General features: G+C 46.5%; 1 protein-coding gene across 2 annotated transcripts in view; it reads left to right on the forward strand.

The window, feature by feature from the left end:
* The window catches only part of cmtm8b (CKLF-like MARVEL transmembrane domain containing 8b), a 144,569-nt gene that overhangs the window by 34,042 nt on the left and 88,441 nt on the right, over positions 1-22,086 (forward strand). The window contains exon 1 of one of the 2 annotated variants that reach the window (XM_072508707.1): positions 19,967-20,335. The exons of the other annotated variant lie outside the window; for it this stretch is intronic. Coding sequence (XP_072364808.1) covers positions 20,207-20,335 — 129 coding nt within the window. The 5' untranslated portion in view covers positions 19,967-20,206. Of the gene's footprint in view, positions 1-19,966; positions 20,336-22,086 lie in introns of those variants that run through there. 2 annotated transcript variants of the gene reach the window in all.

Below are 22,086 nucleotides of genomic sequence, written 5' to 3' on the forward strand. Positions count from 1 at the left end.
GAGGTGGGGGGGAGGGGGGGGGAGGAAGGTATGGGAGGGGACAGTGACAAAGGGACGGGGAGGAGAGAGGGGCAGAAACCAACAATGCAGACAGTGGGAGGTCGAAAACACAGCCGCAAAGGAAGGATCCAAAAGCAGGGTCAAAAGGTTCCAGGGTATATTTACTTACCATACTCATAGTCCCCCCCTCCCAGATAGAAACTTGTAAAATCAGTAGAATAGGGTTGGATAATTGTTACGTGCTATTTCTGTTACCATATGACCGTGCTCTTCACAATGTGTTCTGTGCACACTGATGCAAAATAACGGAAAGCCAATAAAAACATTTTTTAAAAACTATGTGGCAAGGGTCGCTGTAATTTCCATTCAAAGATGCAAACCTCAATTTTTCAGTCTTTTTCAAGTCTTTATTTCTGTTTCCTCATATCACCATGCTAAATGGGATAGATATCAAACTGATCGAGCAACTCAAAACTGGGTGTTAGGCTCTAGTGGCCATCAGCATAATTGTACTTAACTGCAATCTATAACCTCATGGCCTGGCATATCCTCACTTTATCATTACCATCAAGCCAGGGGATGAACGCTGGTTCAATGAGGAGTATGGGAGAGCATGCCAGGAGCAGCACCACGCATACCTGAAAATGAGGTGCCAACCTGGTAAAGCTACAACACAGAACTTTTTGTAAATTATAAATTTAGTGTACCCAATTCATCTTTTCCAATTAAGGGGCAATTTAGTGTGGCCAATCTACCTACCCTGCACATCTTTGGGTTGTGGGGGCGAAACCCACGCAAACACGGGGAGAATGTGCAAACTCCACACAGACAGTGACCCAGAGCCGGGATCGAATCTGGGACCTCGGCGCCATGAGGCAGTAATGTTAACCACTGCGCCACCGTGCTGCCCTTACAACACAGAACTACTTACATGCCAAACAACATAAGTGATACAGAGCTAAGTGATCCCACAACCAACGAATCAGAGCTCTGCAATCCTGCTACATCCAACCGTGAATGGTGGTGGACAATTAAACAACTCACTGGAGGAGGAGGCTCCACAAATATCCCCATCCTCAATGATGGTGGAGCCCAGCACATCAGCGCAAAAGTCAAGGCTGAGGCATTTGAAACAATCTTCAGCCAGAAGTGCCAAGTGGATGATCCATCTCTGTCTCCTCCTGGGATCCCCAGCATCACAGATGCCAGTCTTCAACCAATTCAATTCATTCCATATGATATTGAAGGCACTGGATACTGCAAATCTATGGGCTCTGACAACATTCCAGCAATAATACTGAAGATGTGCTCCAGAACTGCGCCCTTAACCGAGGTATTCAAGAACAGCTACAACACTGGCATCTACACGGCAATATGGAAAATTGCCCAGGTATATCCTGTCCACAAAAAGCAGGACAACTCCAACTTAGCCATCAGTAAATTGATAGACTGCGTCGTTGACAGTTTAATAAGTGGCACTTACTCAGCAATCACCTGCTAACTGTCGCTCAGTTTGGGTTCCACCAGGTTCACTCAGCTCCTGATCTCACTACTGCCTCAGTCTAAACAGGGACCAAAGACCTGAACCAAGAGGTGAGGTGAAGTGAGAGTGACTGCCCTTGACAGCAAGCCAGCATGTGACTGAGTGTGAAATCAAGGAGCTAAGCAAAGCAAGTGTGGGAATCATGGGCGCTCTCCACTGGTTGAAGTCATACCTAGCACAAAGGAAGATGGTTGTGGTTGTTGGAGGTCAACCATCTCAGTCCCAGGAAATCACTGCAGGGTAGCGCCCTAGGCCCGACTATCTGCAACTGCTTCATCAGTGACCTTCCCTCTATCATCTGATCAGAAGTGGGGATGTTTGCTGATAATAGCACAATGTTCAGCACCATTCGCTACTCCTCAGATACTGAAGAATTCCATTCTGATATGCAACAAGACCAGGACAACATTCAGGCATGGACTAGGGGCGGCACGGTAACACAGTGGTTAGCACAGTTGCTTCATAATTCCAGGGTCCCAGGTTCGATTGCTGCTTGGGTCACTGTCTGTGCAGAGTCTGCACGTTCTCCCCGTGTCTGAGTGGGTTTTCTCCGGGTGCTCCGTTTTTCTCCTACAGTCCAAAGATGTTCAGGTTAGGTAGATTGGCTATGCTAAATTGCCCTTGGGTTAGGTGGGTTTGCTAGATTACGGGATAGGGTGGAGGTGTGGGCTTAAGTAGGGTGCTCTTTCCAAGAGCCGGTGCAGACTCGATGGGCCAAATGGCCTCCTTCTGCACTGTAAAAAATTCTATGACTGATAAGTGGCAAGTAACATTCATGCCACACAGGTACCAGGAAATGATCATCTCCAACAAGAGAGAATTCAATCATCTGCCTTTAACATTCAATGGCATTGCCACCACTGATTCCCCTACTGTTAACATCCTGGAGATCACCATTGACCAGAAACTGAACTCGACTAGCCATACACGTAATGTGGCTACAAGAGCAGGTCTGGGGCTGGAAATTATGCAGAAAGTAACCTGTCTCCTGCTTCCCCAAAGCCTGTCCCCTATCTACAAGGCACAAGCCAGGAGTGTGATGGCATACACTCCACTTGCCTGGATGAGTGCAGCTCCAACAACATGAAGAAGCTTTTCATCCAGGACAATTAAGTCAACTTGATTGGCACTCCCTCCACCATGTGTACCATCTGCAAAGTGCACTGCAGCAACACACCAAAGCTCATTCAGCATCACCTTCCAAACCTGCGACCTCTACCATGCAGAAGGACAAAGGCAGCAGATACATGGGAACATCACTACCTGCAAGTTCCCCTCCAAGCCACCTCTATACTGACTTGGAAATATATTGCCATTCTTTCACTGTCACTGGGTCAAAAGCCTAGAACTCCATCCCTAACAGCTCTGTGGGCGTACCTGCAGCACACGGACTGCAGCAGTTCAACAATGTTGCTCACCACCTTGTGAAAGGCAGTTAGGGATGGGCAATATTAATGCTGATCTAGCCAGTGACACCCACGGCCCATGAAAGAGTGAAAAAAAGCCTGCAGTTTCCACTGGTTCTGCATTAGATACTCTCTAAAGCTTCAATACCTATCCTAATACCCTGCAATTGACTTTAAAAATCACCACAACCCAGATTTTGCTTTGAATTATGAGGCCATAAATGAAATGAAAATGAAAATCGTTTATTGTCACAAGTAGGCTTCAATGAAGTTACTGTGAAAAGCCCCTAGTCGCCACATTCCACCGCCTGTTCGGGGAGGCTGTTACGGGAACAGGCTTCTACTGAGGACATCAGGAACAATAGATAAGCAGCTGAACATTTACCTCAAATAAATTATACTCTTTGAGCAAAACAAACGATTAAACCAAAACAAATATGTTAGAAATGCATTCTTTGCTAATGACCTAGTTCATCAGCATCTCCCTGAACAACTAGACACAATATAATGGCATTGCATATTCTCTGATCGGCTTTCCTCAAAGTACCGGACATCTCAAGAATGAGGCAAAATTATCTGAAAGCTGCACAGCAACTAATCCCCAAATAACCCCACACAAGTTGGTCCCTTTAAGCCTCAGAGAAACAATTAAAGGGGCTTCACACTTGATGCGCAAACAATTACTCTCGAGCCAAGGTGAGTCATAACTAATAGGCTTTAATCTGCTAGAACTGTTCCCCAGCAGCTTCGATACAGAAAGTGAAGGCTGCTGGGACGGCATTGGTTCTTATACTCCGCCTCTCAGGGCGGAGCTATGTACATCAGCCAATGGTAGGCTCCTGGGTCTAGCCAATGGTCATCCACCTCTCAGGTACCGCAATACCTGGTATTGCCACATTCACCCCCTGTTAAAAAGAACCCGGTGATGGCCAGCGTTAATGTCGCCTTTCGCATGGTAGGACCAGGTATGGAGGTGCTGTGATGTCGAGGGTAATAGCAAAGTGTTCATGGTGCAGCAATCAGTCGATCGGGTGGCCTGGTCATCCTTCTGGAGCATCTGGGCTTTGGCGGTGATCCTGATGGGAGCCCCGGCGAACGGGAACGTGGTGTCGCCCTCCCAGGCAGCTTCGTCACCCCTAGGTGGCGCTGTTGGGGTGAAAAGTGGGCGTGCCTGTTGGGGGCGTCGGTGCTTGTTCGGGCCTAGGTAAGGGCGGCTGGAGTACTGACCCTCCGGTCAGGTGCTGTGTGGGTGGGGGGGGGGGGGGTGGGGGCACCGGTGCGGGTGTGCGTGGGGCTCCGGCGGGAGGCAGGTCCCGAAGGGAGACCGTGTCTTGGCGGCCGTCAGGGAATGCTACATAGGCGTACTGGGGGTTGGCGTGCAGCAGGTGGACCCTCTCGACCAATGGGTCCGACTTGTGCGCCCTCACATGTCTCCAAAGCAGGATGGGTCCGGGTGTCGCTAGCCAGGTTGGGAGCGAGGTCCCGGAGGAGGACTTCCTGGGGAAAACAAGGAGACGTTCATGACGTGTCTGATTTGTGGTAGTACAGAGCAGCGACCGGATGGAGTGAAGGGCCACCGGGAGGACGTCCTGCCAGCGGGAGACTGGGAGATTCCTAGACCGTAGGGCCAGCAGGACGGTCTTCCAGACCGTGCCGTTCTCCCTCTCAACCTGCCCGTTTCCCCCGGGGTTGTAACTGGTCGTCCTGCTCGAGGCGATGCCTTTGCTGAGCAGGAATTGACGCAGTTCGTCACTCATAAAGGAGGACCCCCTATCACTGTGAATGTATGCGGGGAAACCGAACAGTGTAAAGATACCCTGGAGGGCCTTGCTGACGGTGGTTGTGGTCATGTCTGGGCAGGGGATGGCGAATGGGAACCGGGAGTACTCGTCAATCACGTTCAGGAAGTACGTGTTGCGGTCGGTGGAGGGGACGGGGCCTTTGAAATCCATGCTGAGGCGTTCAAAGGGACGGGGAGCCTTTATCAGATGCGCTCTCTCTGGCCGGTAGAGGTGCGGTTTGCACTTCGCACAGATTTGGCAGTCCCTGGTGACTGTCCTGACCTCCTCGATGGAGTAGGGCAGGTTGCGGGTTTTGATAAAATGAAAGAAACAAGTGGCCCCCGGGTGGCAGAGGTCCTCGTGGAGGGATCGGAGGTGGTCTACTTGTGCGGTGGCACAAGTGCCGCGAGATAGGGCATCAGGAGGCTCGTTCAGCTTCCCGGGACGGTACAAGATCTTGTAATTGTAGGTGGAGAGTTCTATCCTCCACCGCAAGATCTTGTCGTTCTTAATCTTGCCCCGCTGTGCATTATCGAACATGAAGGCAACCGACCGTTGGTCCGTGAGGAGAGTGAATCTCCTGCCGGCCAGGTAATGCCTACAGTGTCACACAGCTTCTACTATGGCCTGGGCCTCCTTTTTGAACGAGGAGTGGCGAATTTCGGAAGCATGGAGGGTACGGGAGAAGAAGGCCACGGGCCTGCCCGCTTGGTTGAGGGTGGCCGCCAGAGCTACGTCGGACGCATCGCTCTCGACCTGGAAGGGGAAGGACTCGTCGATGGCGCGTATCGTGGCTTTTGCAATGTCTGCTTTGATGCGGCCGAAGGCCTGGCGGGCCTCCGTCAACAGGGGGAAGGTTGTGGACTGGATCAGGGGTCGAGCCTTGTCTGCGTAATTGGGGACCCACTGTGCATAATAGCTGAAGAAGCCGAGGCAGCGCTTTAGGACCTTGGGGCAGTGAGGGAGGGGGAATTCCATGAGGGGGCACATGCGCTCAGGGTCGGGGCCTATGACTCCACTTCGCACTACGTAGCCTAGAATGGCTAGACTGTCGGTGCTAAACACGCATTTATCCTTATTGTAAGTCAGATTAAGGATATTCGTGGTCTGGAGAAATTTTCGGAGGTTGGTGTCGTGGTCCTGCTGGTCATGGCCGCAGATGGTGACGTTATCAAGATACGGGAACGTTGCGCGTTAGCCGTACCGGTCAACCATTCGGTCCATCTCACATTGGAAGATCGAGACCCCGTTTGTGTCACCGAAGGGAACCCTTAAAAAGTGATAGAGCCGCCCATCTGCTTCGAAGGCAGTGTACTGGCGGTCACCATTACGGAGGGGTAGCTGGTGGTAGGCAGACTTGAGATCCACCGTGGAGATTCAGTGCCTGGCCCCAGAGCGGGGGTTTGAGCATTCATGTCAGACGTTTAGGTTATTCTTTACTTCTGTAGTGTAGACCTCCAGACTGCCTCACATGCTTTCCAAAATTCCCTAGATTCTGGAAGGATTCCATCGTCCTGGAAAGTAGCAAATATAACCCCTCTATTCAAGAAGGGAGGTGGGGCAGGAAACTATAGGCCAGTTAGCTTGACATCTGTCACGTGGAGGTTGTTAGAATCAATCATTCAGAAGGATAGATGGGCACTTGGAAAAATTCAAAGTAATCAGGATAAGTCAGTATGGTTTTGTGAAAGGGAAATCATGTTTTTTTCATAAATTTAGAGTGCCCAATTCATTTTTTCCAATTAAGGGGCAATTTAGCGTGGCCAATCCACCTACCCTGCAGATCTTTTGGGTTGTGGGGGCGAAACCCACGCAAACACGGGGAGAATGTGCAAACTCCACACGACAGTGACCCAGAGCCGGGATCGAACCTGGGACCTCGGCGCCGTGAGACTGCAGTGCCAACCACTGCACCACCAGGCTGCCAGGGAAATCATGTTTAACCAATTTATTGGAGTTCTTTGAAGGAATAACAAGAGCAGTAGATAAAGTGGAGCCTGTAGACGTACTGTACTTGGATCTACAGCAAGCAGTTGATGAGATGCCACATCAAAGCTTACGATTAGTTAACTGGCAGAAAACAGATTGCATGCAAGGCTGGGTGGGAGGAGGTGCTTATTATCCTTTGATTTGTTACACTCAAATTTCCAGTGAGTGACCTTGCCCAGCTGCAGGTCACTACAAGGGAGAGAGAGCAAAATGGTGAGTAGCAGGTAAGACAGGTAAGTCCTTCATATCGGGAGCGGAGCTGAGCTGAACAGGAGGAATCTGGAGTGCAGTCTGGGAAGGTAAGTGGTATTTATGTCTGTGTCTCTCTGTGTTTTCAAATAGTTGGGGGGGGGGGGGGGACTGAGAAGTGACGTCACAATAAAGCTGTGACCTGATTGGCTGGTAGGGAATCTGTGTGAAATTTGAAAAAAAACATTGGAAAACTTATTTAAAACTAATTACTTAACTAGGTCGAGGCGTAACTAAATCTGAGGGCAGAGATTAGTATCAAGCATTTAATTTTACAGTAAGAATCTAGCACCAGGGCCAATATAGTTAATTGTAACTTAATCCAATAACGGTTTAAGTATTTATTTTTAATTAATTAACTGCTGCTTAAATGTCACCCAGCGGGGTGCAGTGCTCTAACTGTGAGATGTGAGAGATCCGTGACGCTTCCAGCATTCCGGTCGACTATGGCTGCAGGAAGTGTAACCAATGGCAGCTCCTCACAGACCGCATGGTTCACTTGGAACAGCAGTTGGATGCACTGAGGAGCATGCAGATGGGGGAAAGCGTCATAATAGGAGTTATAGAGATGTGGTCACACCCAAGGTAAAGGCAGACAGATGGATGACCGCTAGAAAGAACAGGCAGTCAGTGCAGGAATCCGCTGTGGCTGACCCCTCTCTAACAAGTATACCATTTTGGATACTGTTGGGGCGATAGCCTATCAAGGGAAAACAACAGCAGACGGACCAGTGGCACCACAACTGGCTCTGTTGCTCAACAGTGGAGGAGAGCGATAGTTATAGGGGATTCTATAGTAAGAGGTACAAATAGGTACTTCTGGGGACGTGACTCCAGAATGGTATGTTGCCTCCCTGGTGCCAGGATCAACGATGTGTCTGAACGAACACAGGACATCCTGAAGGGGGAGAGTGGACAGCCAGAGGTCGTACCACACATAGGTACGAACGACATAGGCAGGAAGAGTGATGAGGTCCTGCAGAAGGATTTCAGGGAGATAGGCAGTAAGCTAAAAAGCAGGACCTCTAGGGTTATAATTTCAGGATTACTCCCTGTGCCACATGCCAGTGAGGCTCGAAATAGGAGGACAGCGCAGCTAAATACGTGGCTAAACTGGCGGTGTAGGAAAGAGGGTTTCAGATTTCTGGACCACTGGGATCTCTTCCAGGGCAGGTGTGACCTGTACAAGAAGGACGGGTTGCATCAAAACTGGCGGGACACCAATATCCTAGCTGGGAGGTTTGCTAGAGTCACTCGGGAAGATTTAAACTAGTATGGCAGGGGGGTGGAAACCAGAGCGTTAGCTTAGAAGGTGTAATAACTGAAGGGTAAATAGAGAAAAAAAATAAGACAACATCATCACCCTGTCTGCTCAAATGCAGTAGTTTGCAGTGTATTTGTTTCAATGCCAGAAGTATAGCAGGTAAGGCAGATGAACTTAGAGCACTTATTCGTACTTGGAATTATGATGTGTGGCTATCACAGAAATGTGGTTAAAGAAAGGGCATGATTGGCAGCTGATCATTGGAGGATATAGGTGCTTCAGGAGAGATAGAGGAGGATGTAAAAGGAGTGGGGGAGATGGCAGCACGGTGGCACAGTGGTTAGCACTGCTGCCTCACGTCGCCGAGGTCCCAGGTTCGATCCCAGCTCTGGGTCACTGTCCTTGTGGAGTTTTCACATTCTCCCTGTGTTTGCATGGGTTTAGCCCCCACAACCCATAGATGTGCAGAGTAGGTGGAATGCCACGCTAAATTGCCCCTTAATTGGAAAAAATGAATTGGGCACTCTAAATTTTTTTTAAAGCATCACTGGTTAAGGAGAATCTTATAGTTGTGCTGCTGAGGACCCCTTGGAGGGCTCATACAATTTTTTTTTAAATTTAGAGTTCCCATTTATTTCTTTTCCAATTAAGGGGCAATTTAGCGTAGCCAATCCACCTAACCTGCACATCTTTGGGTTGTGGGGGTGAAACCCACGCAGACACGGGGAGAATGTGCAAACTCCACACGGACAGTGACCCAGGGCCGGGATTCGAAACCGGGTCCTCAGCGCCGTAGGCAGCAATGCTAACCACTGTGCCACGTGCCGCCCTTTGATTGAGTGTTTTGAGGAGGCGACAAAGATGATTGATGAGGGGAGGGTGGTGGATGTTGTTTACATGGACTTCAGTAAAGCCTTTGATAAGGTGCCTCATGGCAGACTGGTGCAAAAGGTGAAGTCACGCCGGATCAGAGGTGAAGTGGTAAGATGGATACAGAATGGCTCAGTTACAGAAGGCAAAGGGTAGCAGTAGAAGAGTGTTTTTCTGAATGGAAGGTTGTGACCAGTGGTGTTCCACAGAGATCTGTGCTGGGGCGTCTGTTGTTTGTAGTATACAGAAGCGACTTGGAGGAAACTGTAGCTGGTCTGATTAGTAAGTTCGAGGATGACACCAAAGTTGGTGGAGTGGCAGATAGTGTTGAAGATTGTAAGAGGGTACAGCAGGACATAGATAGGTTGGACACTTGGGCAGATAAATGGCAAATGGAGTTTAATCCAGACAAGTGTGAGGTAATGCATTTTGGTAGGTCTAACATAGAGGGGAAATATACCTCAATGGCAAAACTCTTAGGAATATAGAAAGTCAGAGAGATCTGGGCATGCAGGTCCACAGATCCTTGAAAGTGGCAACACAAGTGGACAAGGTAGTCAAGAAAGCATAAGGAATGCTTGGCTTCATTGGACGGAGCATCGAGTATAAAAACTGGCAAGTCATTTCTCAGACTGGAGAAGATTAAATTTGCCTTGAGAGGTTCATTGTAGGGGTTTGCTCGGGGGTGGCAGCCGTTCATCGACTTCTTCGAGAAGAATTAAGCTGTCAGTGGGAGGGGGGTGGCATGCGAAAGACAAATAAGGGCAGGAGAACCAACAGAGTGGTGGTTGGTGAAGGTGGCACTGTTTGTGTATATTGTTGTGTTTTTCGTTTTATTGAAATTTGATGTGTAAAATTGTTAAAATTATAACTGCCTCAATAAAATATTTTCTAAAAATACCCAAAAAGCTGGCAAATCATACTACAGTTGCATAGAACCTTGGTAAGACCGCACTTGGAATACTGCGTACAATTCTGGTCGCCACACTACCAGAAGGCTGTGGAGGCTTTGAAGAGAGTGCAGAGGAGGTTTACCAAGATGTTTCCTGGTCTGGAGGGTGTTAGCTATGCGGAGACACTGAATAGACTCGGACTGTTTTCATTAGAATGACGGAGGTTGAGGGGTGACCTGATAGACGTCTACAAGATTATGAGGGGCATGGATAGAGTGGATGGGCAGGCACTTTTTTCCAGGGTGGGCGGAGGGATCAGGCATCAGGGGGCAGTGGTTTAAGGCCCATTGGGCAAGGTTTAGCGGAGATGTGCGAGGTAGGTTTTTTACACAGAGAGTGGTGAGGGGAGTGGAGGAGACACAGGGGAGAGGAGGGGGCCTCGGTGTGGACCCCGATACGGAATAACCACAGATTTGCTCAGGGTAGGATGGATGGGGGGTACCAAGGCTGGTATAGGGCAGGTATTAGGAGGACGGGGGACCTGTTTATAGACGGGGTTTTCCACAGCATGCAGGCGCTGGAGGAGAGGTTCGGCCTGCCCCCGGGGAATGCATTCAGGTACCTTCAGGTTCGGGGCTTCCTTAGAAAACAGGTGGGGACATTCCCACAGCTGCCCCCACGTAGGATCCAGGATAGGATGGTGTCTGGCGTCTGGGTAGGGGAGGGGAAGGTGTCGGACATATATCAGGAGCTGCAGGAGGTAGAGGAAGCCTCAGTGGGGGAGTTGAAGGATGAGTGGGAGGAGGAGCTGGGCGAGGAGCTGGATGAGGGCCAGTGGGCCGATGCCCTGGGCAGGGTGAACTCCTCCTCATCATGTGCCAGGCTCGGATTAATCCAGTTTAAGGTGGTACATCGGGCGCAGATAACGGCGGCAAGAATGAGTACGTTTTTTGGGGTGGAGGACAGGTGCCCGAGGTGTGCAGGGAGTTCGGCGAAACATATGGGCATGACCGGCGCTTAAAGGATTCTGGCAGTGGTTTGCAAGGGTGATGTCTAGGGTTTTGGACGCTCGGGTGAAGGCAAGTCCAGCGGTAGCGATATTTGGGGTGGTGGAGGATTCGGGAGGGCAGGAAGCGAAAGAGGCCGAGGTACTGGCCTTTGCCTCCCTGGTAGCCCGGAGACGGATTTTGTTCATGTGGAGGGACTCGAAACCCCCGAGTGTGGAGACCTGGGTTAGCGACATGGCGGGGGTCCTCAGCCTGGAGCGAATAAAGTTAGCCTTGAGAGGGTCCTTGATAGGGTTGTCCCGGCGGTGGCAACCTTTCCTTGACTTTCTAGGGGAGCAGTAAGTGTCAGCAGCAGCCGCATCCTGGGGGGGGAGGGGGGTTCAGGTGGGGGGGGGGGTACTGTTGATATAATGTGAGTTGGGTATGGAGACAAAACCCACCTTGTTCTGTTAAAAAAAAAAAATTCTGTTTTGTAAGTAGTTTTATTGTAAGCTTTGGGCTATGCTTATTGTTATTTTTTATTACTATCTGTATTTCTATTTTTGTTATGTAAAAACGCTGATTGGAAAAACTTTAATAAAACATTTATTTAAAAGAAAGAGAGTGGCGAGGGCCTGGAACGCGTTGCCAGGGGAGGTTGTGGAAGCAGATACATTACTGGCATTCAAAAGGCATCTTGACAAATACATGGACAGGATGGGTATAGAGGGATACGGCACAAGGAAGTGCTGAGGGTTTTGGCCAAGGGTGGTACCATGATCGGTACAGGCTTGGAGGGCCGAAGGGCCTGTTCCTGTGCTGTATTGTTCTTTGTTCATAAATAGGTCTCTTTCTGATTGGCAGCACATGGTGAGCAGTGTCCCTTAGCGGTATGTGCTGGGGCCTCAACATTTTACAGTTTATATCAATGATTTAGTTGGGGGAGTGAAGGCATGGTAGCTAAATTTTCACATGACAAAAAGATAGATTTCATTGAATTTACAGTGCAGAAGGGGGCCATTCGGCTCACTGATTCTACATTGGCCCCTGAAAGAGCTCCTGACCTCAGCCTACCTAGGTGGGAAAATATGTTGTGAAGAGAACAGAGGGAGGTTGTTGATGGATATAGATAGGTTCAGTGAGTAGCAAAAATCTAGCAGATTGGGGGATAATGTGGGAAAATGTGAAGTTGTTCACTTTCGCAGGAAGAATAAAAAAGCAGAGTATCACTTAAACAGAGAACGACTGCAGAATGTCAAGATGCAGAGGGATCTAGGTGTGATAGTGCATGAGTCATAAGAAGGTGGTGTAGGCGGGGCCATTGAATATTTTTAAGGCAGAGGTAGATAGATTCTTGTGAGGCAAGGGTACAAAAGTTATCAGGGATAGGTGGGAATGTGGAATTCCAAACACAGCCAAGATCATATTGAATGGCAGAGCAGCCACAAATGGTCTACTTCTGCTCCTACTTTATATGTTCGCATCATCTAGGCTGCTGATAGGTTGTGTAGTCCAATGAGAAGGTAGAGAAGCAGAATGTAATGATGAACCTTTGGTTGGCACCCAACCTTCCCCGTGTTTCAGACTCCTGGTTGGTTTCCCACCGGATCTATAGCTCCTGCGGATAGGGCATACAGCGGCTGTAAGTTTTGGGCCTGCCTCTTGGCAGTCAATATCTCTCCTGAATATGCATTGATTTTGATTTGATTTGATTTGATTTATTGTCACATGTACCGAAGTACAGTGAAAAGTATTTTTCTGCAGCCGAGGGAATGTACACAGTACGTACATAGTAGACAAAAGAATAATCAACAGAGAACATTGACAAATGGTACATCGACAAACGGTAATTAGTTACAGTGCGGAACAAGGGTGTAATTGATAATATGGAAAAATATGTAATTTGAAACATGGACGTCTGGCAATATCTGGTCTGAGAGAAACATGATAGGATACAGGGAAAGATCCCACAAAGGGTTAACAGCAGCTGCCAGGGAAGGATTGTAAAATGCAGATATCCTTGGTCAAGCAGGCTTAGCAAACAAGACAAACAGGATTTTGAATGAAGCCAAAAACAATGGCTCACACCTTCATTGAAAGTAACTAACTTAGTAAGGATCTGGAAAAGAATGGACGAGGTTCTAGATGTGAAAATTTGCTAATACCAGGTTTATCAGTCTACGAGAAACATAATTCAAAGCCAAAATCAAAGTCAAAATTGAGCTGAGGACACAATTGGAAAATAAAACTATAGAAATTACAGGAATTAAAAGTAACACCTATTGAAACCAAAGCATTTTGAACATCACAAAGGAAACAATGTAATCAGATCTATGAGATGAAGTCATGTCAAAATGTATACTTAGTTGGATTAAAAGGGTTAGATCAAAAGCTCCTTTTTACAATCAAAGAAAATAAGAGTTACTTTACAATAACATCAAAAAACGTAATTGTTAGAAAGCAAATATAAACCTCGAAACCAGGGCAGGAACATTGAGATCCAGATCCAGAACCAGAGCTCAGAGGGAGAGAGAGAGAAGCAGAGAAGGAACAAGCAGCTAGACTCAGATTACAAACAGCTCGGATATGGGAAATGGACAGGGCAGAGCAGCCGAGCTAAAATAGCTGATACATCTAAAGAAGACCAGACTTTAAAGAAGATTGATTGTCAAGTTGGGCCTGAAAGTCCCTTCAACCAACCAGAAGGATCCAGAAGCAAGATCTTTTTACTTTTCTGTAAAGACAGTGATTGCATCTTTTAAAGAGAAAAATAAATAAATAAATAAAATAACTTAAAAGTTTTAACCTGAAACAGTGGTTATTCCAAAGTCTACTTTACTTACTTAGCAATGCGGGACCCAGGATCGATGCTACTAAGTGGTAAGTAGATGAAATCTTCGGTGAAGGTATGGGTTATACCGGGGGATAACTTGAAAATATAGTTTGACCTGAATAGCACCCACTGAAGCTTGCATCGGAGTCGGGGAGTGAGAATCCCTGATCACCATTTTGAATGTCGCTTTTTGGTATAGGGGGACTTCTAAGAATAGTGGTGAGTTTTCAAAAACAGGGGCCAAACAGAGCAAATACATGAGCAAGTGCAGCATAGGGCGTCGTGTATAGTGTTCTTACAGGGAACAGATCAGTCCGAGGGGGAGTCGTTGAAGAGTCTTGTAGCTGTGGGAAGAAGCTGTTCCTAAGACTGGATGTGCGGGTCTTCAGACCTCTGTACCTTCTGCCTGATGGGTCTGGAAGAAGGCAATGCCATGGTGGGAGGGGTCTCTGATAATGCTGTCTGCCTTCCTGAGGCAGCGGGAGGTGTATATAGAATCAATGTGGGGGTGGCAAGCTTGTGTGATGCGTTGGGCTGAGTTCACCACACTCTGCAGTTTCTTGCGATCTTGGACCGAGCAGTTGCCATACCAGGCTGTGATGCAGCCAGATAGGATGCTCTCTATCGCACATCTGTAGAAGTTTGTGAGAGTCGATGCAGACATTCCAATTTTGTTAGTTTCCGAAGGAAGTAGAGACATTGTCAGGCTTTCTTGACTGTTGCATCAACGTGAGTGGACCAGGAACGTAAAACTATCGACCATCTCCACTTCTGGAGATGGTGCAGACGGGAGTGTGTGCCGTGCTGCGCTTCCTGAAGTCGATGATCAGTTCCTTGGTCTTTCCAACATTTAGAGAGAGGTTATTTTCGGTACACCATGCAACCAAGTGATTTATCTCCCTCCAGTAGTCTGATTCGTCGTTGTTTGAGATACGGCCCACCACAGTCGTATCATCCGCAAACCTATAGATTGAGTTGGAGTTAAATCTTGTCAGACAGTCATGTGTGTATTGGGAGTACAGTAGAGGACTCAGCACACATCCTTGCGGGGCTCCGGTGTTGAGGACTATTGTGGAGGAGGTGCTGTTGCCTATCCTGACAGATTGCGGTCTGTTGTTGAGGAAGTCGGGGATCCAGCTGCACAGGGAGGGGTCAAGTCCAAGATTGCGGAGTTTGGTTATCAGTCTTCAGAATTGTCATTCAGAAAACAATGACAAAATCTTCTGCTGTCCTTGCAATTCAGTCACATTTAGGCATGCGCTTTATGGGGCTAGTGATAGATTTTAGTGGGGTCTGTGCACGTCAAGCTATGACTGACTGTGAGTTAAGTGAAGGTGAGGGGAGCAAAGAGACCTTTGGTAACTTTTGGATATTAATGGGAAGCTCCTCACAGTGTACCCAACCACTTAGTTTGGAATCACTTCCAAATCTGGGGTCTTGAGTAGTTTAACTATTATTCTTCCCTGGCGGCTGTGTGGAGTAATGCACCATGTGCTGTGGTACAGAACCAAACCCAGCAGTAAAGTCAGTTTTCATTGTGGGTCTGTGTCAAATTATTTGCAAATGGTGAATGCAACGGGGGTTTCTCGAGTTTCAAGGGGTCCCTAGTCTAGCAAGGTAAATGTTGAGCCACATCTCCCAGTAAATCCTCCCTACATAGATATGAATGGCCACTAGGTAAAGACAATGACAACTTGCACTTACACAATGAATTTTGGAAACCAGCAGCTATCCTCAACTGAGTTCCTGTCCCTCAAAATTAGTTATGTGACATCTTTCAGTCAGATTTTAGTATTCAAATAAGGTGGTTAAACATTAACTATGATAAGTCGTAGAATGGAATTCAGGCTGATTATTTTGACTAAAAGTGACCTGCCATAAATAGTTTATTTCATCTCGAAAGCCAACCTCTGATCTCCTCTCTGTCTGAAATGCGTGGCCTGCTCATCTTTAGTTAGGCCAGCAGTAATTCCACTGAAGAATCTGAATCTTGCTGCAACTTTTAAAATCATTATTCAATCATTTGTAATCCTTTACAAAAAGAGGCTTTTCTTGATCATGCCTGACATTTGAAGTTGCTGCAAATGTGTAAATCTGAGTAGTAGGTTTCCAAATTTAAAAAAAATTTAAAGTGCCCAATTCTTTTTTCTTCCAATTAAGGGGTAATTTAGCGTGGCCAATCCATCTTTGGGTTGTGGGGGTGAGACCCACAAAGACACAGGGAGAATGTGCAAACTCCACATGGACAGTGACTCAGATCCGGGATCATACCTGGGTCATTGGCACCGTGAGGCTGCAGTGCTGACCACTATGCCAACGTGCAGCCCACAGTTTTCCAGTTTTGACTCGAGGAGACTGAAGTTTGTTTTATCCCTTGATCTCAAATGAAATGTAGACAAATTTGAATCATTTTTTTTAAATTTTAGAGTGCTCAATTCATTTTTCCAATTAAGGGGCAATTTAGCATGGCCAATCCACCTAACCTGCACATCTTTGGGTTGTGGTGGCGAAACCCACAGAAACACGGGGAGAATGTGCAAACTCCACATGGATAGTGGCCCAGAGCCGGGGTCGAACCTGGGACCTCGGCACCGTGAGGCAGCAGTGCTAACCACTGCCCCACCGTGCCGCCCTGACAAAGTTGAATCATGTTTAGAATTTTTTCAACCTTCCATGTCATTGCCCCCACCACATCCTCCTCTCCTCTCCTCTCCTCACTGAGTGCTTGCCCAGATCCAGTTCCACAACTGCAAATTGATCGACAAGCTGCCTTTACCGATGGGTGAACGTTAACTGTGAATGATGACAGAATATTAGGCCACAGGAAGATCATGACTGTTGAGCTAGCTCTTCTCAGATGTCCACAGGATCAATTCCAGTCAGAACCACTAGTTAATGATCAGGAATGAGAATCCAGATTGCTTTTTCCCTTCTTAGCCCAAGGGCAACACGAGCAATTGTGGAAATCCGAAATCTGCTCTAGTTAAAATCAGTGAATTAAGCACAAACTGATGATAAAACCTGGGACCTTAATGAGCTCTATGCCTTAGGTTGATAAACTCACTAAGGCGTGGGCAGCCAACATGTATTTGATTTCTGATGGTTTTGAGTTACAGCCGATACTGATCTGTCGAAGAATGACAGATTCTTTAAATTCAGGTTTCAATAAGCTGGTATTAATGGAACCCATTGTTTTAAATTGACCTCTGCCCTCCCTTCGTGACCTCTAATTATAAAGATTATTAATGAATCAGGATGATTGACAAAGTGCGTGAACTTAAGAAGCTGATACAAAAGCATCACAGGCATTGAATAGTAATTGCAGTTTGTTCCAATAACCTACAAGAGAGATGTTATTAAACCTTGTTCAGAATTTAAAAGACTTCAGTTCAATATCAGAAAAATGAACACATCAAGCAGGTACTGCAGAGATACTATTAATAGATTAGAAAGTCCATTGAGGATGGGAGGAGAGTGGCCTGATTTCCAATGTTAGAACTTGCTTCTTTAAAGGAAAATTCCAGGGAAAAACCCTCTCGAAGGTTGCTAAGTTATTGTTCCATCAGGGACAGGCACTCCCCAGTATGTCACCATATTGGCTATTACTCATATGAATTTTGACAGTGGCAGCAAGCTTTTTGAATTTGGGGACCACGGCAGATGACCTTGACTCTATCCTCTCCCAATATCTACACACAGGCACTTCTAGCAGCGGTCAGCGAATAATAATGAGGAATGGGAACCCTGTTAATTTTTATGTCTCCTCACTCCACGGGTACGAGTGTAGCCACCTGAGTTGGCCAAGTCCCGATTTAAAATGGCGAACGGCAAAAGTAATATGTTGCTAACTTTTGGTTGGTTCACCTGGCTCTGTTTTATAACCTTTGCTCTTGTGTCGCCAGGTATCTTTATGATACCGCCACGAGGTTCAAGTTCGAGTAATGACCAATAACTCAATACACCGATTAGTAAGATTTAAATCAAAGCACATTTATTATACACAGTAATCGCTACTCATGCACAAATTCTACGTCTAATCTACTTCTACGACTAACAGGCCTGTACTTAACTTCAGACTGGCCGACCAGGTCAGGGGAACAAATGGCCTTTTGTTCGGGTTCTGAGTCAGCAGGATTCGAAGTTGGTACGGATTGATAGCTAGGAGCACCTATCTCGTAGCGAGCATTGACTTAAGACTTACGATCTCTCGGCGGCAGTTGAACCGGTCACGGTCAATGTTGGTTCACGTTGCTTGGTGACCCAGTCAAGAAGAAGAGGGGCGATTTGAACTTGGGGCTTAACTTTATAGTCCCCAGGGGCTTCCCGCCTTTCGGGGCGGACCCTGTACCTGATTCTAGGTGATTGGACTTCATTCCAATCGCTTGGTTCGATTTCTCCAATACTGGAGCGGTTCCCTGATCGATGGGCGGTCTTGAGGTGTCCGTTAACCTCTTTTGTGTTGGCTCCTGCTGGCGCCGGGGAGTCTGGCTTAGTTTTGTTTGTCCCAAATGTTGCTATTGTTCCCGGGGATTGCTCATTAGTATGTAGATGGCTGCTACATTATTATGCTGATGGTCACTGGTTTCGATGCTGTCTGGGCTTTTGCAGAGTTAAATACACAGCAAACTGCACCTGCTGGTTTCTGCCTGTGTTGGCTGAATTTCCCTTCAGCCTTTGCCGTTCGCCATTTTAAATCGGGACTTGGCCAACTCAGGTGGCTACACGAGGTCCAATTGTAGGATCAAACCTGGGGTCTTGTGTAATTTAGTTATTATTCTTCCCTGGTGGCTGTGTGGATTAATGCACCATGTGCTGTGGTACAGAACCAAACCCAGCAGTAAAGTCAGTTTTCATTGCGGGTCTGTGTCAAATTATTTGTGAATGGCGAAAGCAACTGGGGTTTCTCGAGTTTCAAGGGGTCACTAGCCTAGCAAGGTAAAAATTCAGCCATATCTCTTGTGCCTGAACACAGCCCAGTAAGTCCTGCCTACATATATATGAATGGACACCAGGTAAAGACAATGACAACTTGCACTTACACAATGAATCTTGGAAACCAGCAGCTATCCTCAACTGAGTTCTTGTCCCTCAAAATTAGTTATTTGACATCTTTCAGTCAGATTTCAGTATTCAAATAGGTGGTTAAACATTAACTATGATAAGTCATAGAATGGAATTAAAGCTGATTATTTTGACTAAAAGTGACCTGCCATAAATAGTTTATTTCACCCAGAAAGCCAACCTCTGATCAGAAGAATTTTTTGAGAGTTTGCTTTATGTCTCTAGAATCTGTGGATCATCAGGAACCATAAATTTATCGTTCACTAAATTAAAGTCACCTTAATCCCAGCTGACCATAGGCTGCTTTCCCCTTTGACGGGGAGAGCTGACTGGCGATGATTTAACCTGAGGATCACCACACCTCAGGAGAGGGGCAAGGTTGAATAACCTCAGCTGGTACAGGAATTGAACAGTTATTGTTGCTGTAGTACTCCTAAAACAGCTAAAGCCTTAACTTTTACCAGATTGAATCTTGTAGGCTGCATTCCTAGGAGAAGATTTTTTTTTGTTCATTAAAGGGATGTGGATGTTGCTGGCTAGGCCAGCATTCCGTGTCCATCCCTGATTGCTATTGAGAATGCGACGGTGTGCTGGCTCTTGAATCGCTGCAGTCAAGTGGTGTAGGTACACCCACAGTGCTGTTAGGGAGGGAATTCCAGGGGTTTGTGTAGTCCTTACAGGGAAAAAAAGGATCATCCGGACTTCTCTGTAATTTGGTTATTCTTATGCATGCTGGGGATGGGGTTGTGTCTGTGTCAAACACACAACTGATTTTTAAAAACTCTCAAGGAATGACATAAACTGCAAAGTTTGACTTCATAAAATTCAAGTGCCAATTCCAATCTTCCCTTAGCGACATCAAAATGGGGATTTTCTCTGAGAAACAGAGAGGCCATGTTCTAAGGTAATGTAAATCATGCAGAAATCAAAACACAGTTCAAGGGCCACTGCTAGATTTTGGGGTTATGGATACATTATAGAAATGCACATAGCGTCCAAAAAGCCAGAACAGAGTTTCAGTGGACTGCCCCTTTAAGAGTTAATCCGCGATGTTTCCATTTTGTAGCTTTAAGAAGGATGTGGGCTGACATTTATTGGGCAGAGAGGGAGCTTTGCTAAAGTTACCTGTCTTAGTCATAGTCACCTGAGGGAGTGCAGTGTGCTGCCTGCTCTCTCTCGCTCTCAGCCTCTGCTGCATTGTCCCTGGCACTCAGCCCCTGCAGCTCAGCAGCATGGACACATCGCAGCTCTGACTTCACCGCCCGCGATCCCGCTCCTTCCCATTCCCCCACAGGCAAAGTTTCCAAAAAGTTCTCGTTCAGGGATCAAAGATGGAAGATCGCCCGCGGACCATCAGTACGACGAGCAGCACTTACACCGCGTCCTTCAGCTCGACAGTGCGGGGTTACGACAGGGCTTTCCTTAAGACCTTCCCGGGACTCCTCATGATCGCCGAGATTGTAAGTGATTGTGAGGGGAACGGTTTGAAAATCGTTTACTTTTGTGCTCCCCGTGTAAGAAATTGCTTCGTAACGGGAGCGTGGGCAAAACTTAGCTCCTGTTTTCCTGAGTTGTTCAGACTGGTCTTAAATGGGGAAAAAAAGCTTTATTTTGTCCAGGCGGATCTATTAATAGTCATTGATGTCCCTCTGCTTTGCTTATGGAGACCGAACATCTTAAAGATGGACTAGATTTGGAATAATTGGACCAGAGCCTTGCAGGCATAAACAAACCCCCCATTTTAAACCATACCTGCCTTATTTTACATATTTTTATTATCAATTCCTGTGTCTATATTCCTAATGAAGATTAGTGGTAAAAACTTGTAGCTACAGCCTCCTGACATTGTGACACATCACCCACATCCAGAAATACATTGGTGTTCCAGCACAGAAGCTACTCCATGTTGGCGTTCATTGAATGGATCTCGGCCTTTTGCCTAAGAGCAAGCGTAGGATCATTTGAGATCAGGTGTAATGCCTGTTCTTGTCGGCTTGGATCTTGTATGTCCCTTTTGTGGCCACCATGAATTGGATTCAGTTTGAATTGATTTTTGGAGCAAGCAAGGAGATGGATTAAGGGACGTGCCCTGTCCACTCTGCACATTGGCTTTGTAACTGCGAGAAAGGAATGACATTTTGAAAATACGTTCATAGAATGGTTTTTCAGCTGAGGGAGCACATAGTTCACATCACACTGACCTGACCTGTTCCCAGCCCTTTATCCCCCTTTCCTTCACTCACCTTTTCCAGTCTAACCTTGAACAGTGAGATGGTTTCTGCCATAACACACTGGTGGGAGGGGTGAATTACAATGTGACAAGTATCTATAGCCAATTTGCACTAAATTTCACATAAGTTTTAAATGGAAACGGTTGCCAGGAAAAGTGGCACACAGATCTACGACTTTAAAAAAATAATTACCAGTTGATAGATAGATAGTTGATCTACCACAATAGTTGAAGAATAAAGTCACTCTTTTATCTGTCTAATGTCTTTGTATTGCTTTTTCTATTTGTCTCTCCATTTTATTGTGCAAAAAGCAGGTTGGCATAATTGAGGTATAGCAATATTTTTTCACTCACTCTAATGTCCAAGGATCTTGGGGATACTTTGCAACAATTATTGGGGCTCTGATTTTGATCTTCCATTGTAAATGTGTGTATGTGTTATTGGATTGTATTTTCAGCTCTTTTTGCCATGGAACCAAGAAAGCTGCACTTGTGCCATGGGAGAAGGAGAACGAACCATTGAAAATTGACCCCCTATTGAAAAAAATAATGTTTTAATTTGCATCCTGGCTTGTTAAGTTATTATGCAGTGTTTGCAAATCGCAAATTATTAAAGGCTGCAGTTTTCACAAATTAATGGCCTTTTGATAGTCGGAAAGTTATGAAGAGCTACACTGGATTAATTCATTACACTCATTTGGACAGGACATTTCCATAAGCTTGAACAACACTGCAAAAGAAACTCCACAGCTGTTCAGTGGGGTTTTATTTGTGGGCTGTTGAGGCCAGTATTTATTGGCCATCCCTATACAAATGAGTGGCTTGTTGTGCCATTTCATAGGGTTGTGAAAAGTCAACCATACTTCTGTGGTCTGGAGTCAGAGAGAGGCCAGATCAGTAAGAGTGGCAGGTTTCTTTCCCTGAAGGACATTAATGAACCGGATGGGTTTTCATGACAATCCGATAAATTGATGGCCACCA

The sequence above is a fragment of the Scyliorhinus torazame genome, chromosome 6, assembly GCF_047496885.1.
Source record: "Scyliorhinus torazame isolate Kashiwa2021f chromosome 6, sScyTor2.1, whole genome shotgun sequence".
NCBI lineage: Eukaryota > Metazoa > Chordata > Chondrichthyes > Carcharhiniformes > Scyliorhinidae > Scyliorhinus > Scyliorhinus torazame.